This window comes from Vitis vinifera, chromosome 12 (genome assembly GCF_030704535.1).
Source record: "Vitis vinifera cultivar Pinot Noir 40024 chromosome 12, ASM3070453v1".
Taxonomy (NCBI): domain Eukaryota; kingdom Viridiplantae; phylum Streptophyta; class Magnoliopsida; order Vitales; family Vitaceae; genus Vitis; species Vitis vinifera.
The window spans coordinates 9,489,857-9,494,349 of record NC_081816.1 but is presented as its reverse complement, the minus strand read 5'-3'; the positions used below and the strand labels follow the sequence as shown (position 1 = coordinate 9,494,349).

At 39.9% G+C, this 4,493-nt stretch overlaps 1 protein-coding gene across 1 annotated transcript; it reads left to right on the top strand.

Annotated features, from left to right (window-relative positions):
* Positions 1-626: 626 nt before the first annotated feature.
* On the top strand, positions 627-4,085 carry LOC100266583 (glucose-6-phosphate 1-dehydrogenase, chloroplastic). Its single transcript, XM_019223285.2, has 11 exons — positions 627-777; positions 956-1,155; positions 1,690-1,880; positions 1,968-2,062; positions 2,153-2,267; positions 2,350-2,555; positions 2,630-2,779; positions 2,873-2,993; positions 3,068-3,297; positions 3,375-3,575; positions 3,664-4,085. The coding sequence occupies exons 2-11, from the start codon at positions 960-962 to the stop codon at positions 3,914-3,916; spliced, it is 1,758 nt and encodes a 585-aa protein (XP_019078830.1). The 5' UTR covers positions 627-777; positions 956-959; the 3' UTR covers positions 3,917-4,085.
* The last annotated feature ends 408 nt before the right edge of the window (positions 4,086-4,493 follow it).

Here is a 4,493-nt window from a genome sequence, read left to right as displayed (position 1 = left end):
TAAATTAATTTAATTTTATATATAATCAGGGTGGGGTGAGATAAGACAATACTTGAACTTGCCTCAAACCCATCCTGGGTTTTAAAAAAAGTTTTATACTTATGTTTAATTTGTTTATTTAAATTTCAAACTCATCTCATTATAGGTGAAGGATTACTTGAAAAAACTATTGTCATTACCATTTTAGAACGAGAATTTCTTTAATGTGTTTATTGAGATGGAGATAAGAATTAATTTATATAAACAAGACAAGATCGAAACATGGGTGACTCATTTTGAACTCTTCCCATAACAATCCTTAATCTTCCAAGAGGAAAATGATGAAGGTTGTGCTTGTTATTTTCTAATAGCTTGGTTAAGAGAGATTTTAATAGAAGAAAACTCATATTTAAAGGTGCAGTCCAGATTCAATTTGATATCCCAAAATTTGATTTGCCTGAATTAGGAAATTTGATATGATAGAGTTGACTTTTTTTCCTCAATTATCATTCCAACTCCATGAATTGGGTGTCCACGTGTATGGATCTTTGGTCAATTTTTGAGGCCATCTCACATCACAATTCTCCCCATTTTAATCAAATAACCCAATCATTTTCCTATTAAGAATGAATCATTAACTACACATGCCCAAGACAGCGGATCATGCCAGACTCCAAGAATTAGGTCCATGGCTGCCTGCTGTCTACTCAGTTGTGATCACCTGTAAGTCAGAGGCTCAATGGTTGGAGGGTAGAGAAGAAAGTGAGAAGCCCAAAAGGTGGTTGCTCTCCTCTCTGGGTAAGCACCTGTGAGTCAATACAAATATATAATCTTAAAATTTTGTTGCAGTGTCCTTTGTCACACATCAAAAGGTTCTAACACATATATATACTAATCTTTTTCTGGGAATTGATACTTTGATTTCTTCGCTTTTGGTCTCCTGGGAAATATCTTGGGGGTTTTTCTGCATAGACAGTTGCATGGCTATACGTCTTAGTCCTTGTTCTTCAACCTCAAACACCTTCTCTTCTTCTTCATTCAGCCATGGCAGCAGACCAAGAAACTCATACTTCCCAACTTGGGGGTCACAGGACTATTCAAGGGGTCACCATGGCAGAAATTTTGAGCTCAGATCATCAAATTTGCAGCCCTTAAACGCGGTTTCTCTTCAGGCTGGTGAGTGCTTCCTTCATTCCTAAACATACTGCTTTTCCACTTCCGACTTCAGTCTTTCTTTCTGATTTTGACCTCCATTCGAGGGAATGTGGCTATTCCTTTTGGCTGTTCCTTCTCAATTGTTGTTCACATGATGGGATGGAGTCTGTTAATGGAAATTCCTATGGCTGTCATGATCTAACGTGTTTGGAATTTTCTGGTCAAGCACGTTTACCCAAGTGCCCAGGAATCTCCAAGCATCGAATTTAGAAGTTTCTGTTACATCTGGGGTGTCCCAGAAGGAAAATCAACCTATGCATACAGTTTATAATGAAATTAAGTACGTCTAATACCGACAATTGTATAAAAATGGTGCAGTATGTGTAAATCTGTGCTGAATTCAGATGTAGAGGGCAAGCCCATGTCGAATTCACTTGGTAATAGTTAAGCATATCTTACTCCCCACTGGGGTGATCTTGCTGTCTGCTTGGGACAATTTGGCCTTTGTTCTTGTTCTTGGTTTGTTTCTGAATTAAAGATGGGTTCATGGCATAGGTGTGTCTGCAAATCCTCTGCCCAAAGAACATGTAGAGACTCAAGTGAAAGAGGAGTCGTCCTTCTCCTCAAAATCTGAGAAAGCAGAGTCTACTCTCAGCATTGTTGTGGTTGGAGCTTCAGGGGAGCTTGCCAGGAAGAAAATCTTCCCTTCACTTTTCGCTCTCTTTTACGAAGATTGCCTTCCTAAGGTTCCACTCTACACTGCCTTACCATTCTCATTTCAGAAGCCATTGATCAATAACTGGTTTTTCACTTCTTTGGTTGTCTTCATACAGAATTTCACAATATTTGGCTATGCAAGGAGTACAATGACAGATGAGGAGCTGAGAAACATGATAAGCAGAGGCTTGACCTGCAGAATTGACAAGAGGTGCCATGTTCTTTTCTAAGCTCTACTCCATTGCTGGTTTACTATGCTCTCAATCTGCATTGACTAACAATCCCTAGTGAGGAATTGTAGGAAAAATTGTAACGAGAAAATGGATCAGTTCTTACAGAGATGCTTCTATCATTCTGGTCAGTACAGTTCTGAGGATCATTTCTCCAAATTGGACAAGAAGCTGAAAGAGAAGGAGGTGCTACTTCAGCCCTTCTCACAATTTTGGATATCTTTGATTTTCATATCAAACTCATCTGTCTAAGTGCTCCTCTTTTCAGGGTGGAAGATCGTCGAATAGGTTGTTTTACTTATCAATCCCCCCAAGCATTTTTGTGGATGCAGTGAGATGCGCCAGACGTCGCGCTTCTTCAGAGCAAGGGTGGACAAGGGTCATCGTTGAAAAGCCGTTTGGCCGCGACTCAAAGTCATCTGTAGAGCTAACCAGAGGCCTAAAGCAGTATCTAAGTGAGGATCAAATATTCAGGTATAGTTTTCCACATTGCTATTCCATTTGAGATGTTGTAGCAGACTGACTGACTATGTTAAAGCCTTTTACAGAATTGACCATTACTTGGGGGAGGAACTCATTGAGAATCTCTTGGTTCTTCGCTTCTCAAACCTCGTATTCGAGCCCTTATGGTCCAGGAACTACATCCGCAATGTGCAAGTGACATTCTCTGAAGATATTGGCATAGAGGGAAGGGGCAAGTTAGTTCAATACACACCCTGCTCATACTCTAATAGGATACTCTCATCATCCTGACAAGAAGGTTGATCCACTGTACTGTTTCCTGACTGCAGATACTTTGACAACTATGGAATTATCCGGGACATAATGCAGAACCATCTCCTGCAAATACTAGCTCTGTTTGCAATGGAGACACCAGTCAGCTTAGATGCTGAAGACATCAGGAATGAAAAGGTATTGGATCAAAAACTTGGGCTTCTCTCCCTATTAAAAATAGGGAAATAGTAACCGTTTTCTTGGATGATCAGGTCAAGGTTTTGAGATCCATGAGGCCTCTTCAGCTTGAAGACGTTGTCGTCGGCCAATATAAGGGCTGCACAGAGGGCATTACGTCATATCCCGCTTATACAGATGATCCAAATGTGACAAAGAACAGCCTCACTCCAACATTTGCAGCAGCAACCTTCTTCATCAACAATGCTAGATGGGATGGAGTCCCTTTCTTGATGATTGCAGGCAAAGGCCTCCATTCGAAGCGGTAGGCAAATCATTCTTTTTCTTCTCATATATATCATCACATCTCTTCTGATAAATTTTCTTGCTATTAAATTCCAGAGCAGAAGTTAGAGTGCAGTTCAGACATGTCCCTGGGAACTTGTACAAACAGAAGTTTGGAACTGATCTGGACAAGGCCACCAACGAGCTGGTGCTTCGCTCACAGCCTGATGAGGCCGTATACCTGAAAATCAACAACAAGGTTCCTGGTCTTGGACTGAGATTGGATTGCAGTGACCTTAACTTGCTTTACAAATCGAGGTAAAAAAAAACAATATCATCAAACTTAGTAAGTGCTCAGGATGGCAATTGGCACATCCATATTTGTTGACATTCTTCTACTGTGAAGGTATCCAAGAGAAGTACCCGACGCCTATGAGAGGCTGCTATTAGACGCTGTAGAGGGGGAGCGTCGGTTGTTCATCAGAAGTGATGAGCTTGATGCAGCTTGGGCACTCTTCACACCATTGTTGAAGGAACTGGAAGAGAAAAAGGTCATGCCAGAGCTCTATCCCTATGGTAGCAGGGGACCAGAAGGAGTTCATTATCTTGCTGCCAAGCACAATGTTCGTTGGGGAGACCTCAGCTGCGATGACTTGTAACCATATTTCCGTTCATCGATTGGCTAAAATGTTGTATTGTGTTGATCAGTGAAACGGGATGTTTAGTTGTTTTGCAGAGTGCTTGTAAGTTAGGTGTTACTCTGAATGAATCTACAGAATCATGCAAATAAGAAAGGAAAAACTACTCTAATTGGTAGTTGACTGTAAACCAATTCTACACTCATCTTTGGCATTCCCAAATGGTCATATCGAATCCAAATATCACCAAAAAGTCTTTAGTTTTGAAGCTTCTCATCCTATGAATTGTATGATTTGAAACTCGTTTACTTAAAATGGGTTTATCCATTTGGTTGGCCGTGCATACATCTTCATGAAGTCTTTCACAATCGAATCTAGATCACACAATTCAAAAGCTAAATTTAAAATAATAATAATAATAATAATAATTTGACTTTTTTAAATCACTTTTCTTACCCTTAATCCTAATTTGTAATTGGAGGATTGATTGTATGGACGGTGGAAGATGAATAGTAGGATGACTAGTCGTCAACTTTGAATAAGATAGTAGAGTAAAACAATTACTCCTTATTTACTGATAGTAGAATCCAGTACACCA

Coding starts and splice junctions, on each gene's coding strand:
- LOC100266583 (XM_019223285.2), top strand. CDS start 960: ATGGCTATACGTCTTAGTCCTTGTTCTTCAACCTCAAACACCTTCTCT. Junction 2,063..2,152: donor ACCTGCAGAATTGACAAGAG/GTGCCATGTTCT, acceptor GAGGAATTGTAG/GAAAAATTGTAACGAGAAAA. Junction 2,268..2,349: donor AGAAGCTGAAAGAGAAGGAG/GTGCTACTTCAG, acceptor TCCTCTTTTCAG/GGTGGAAGATCGTCGAATAG.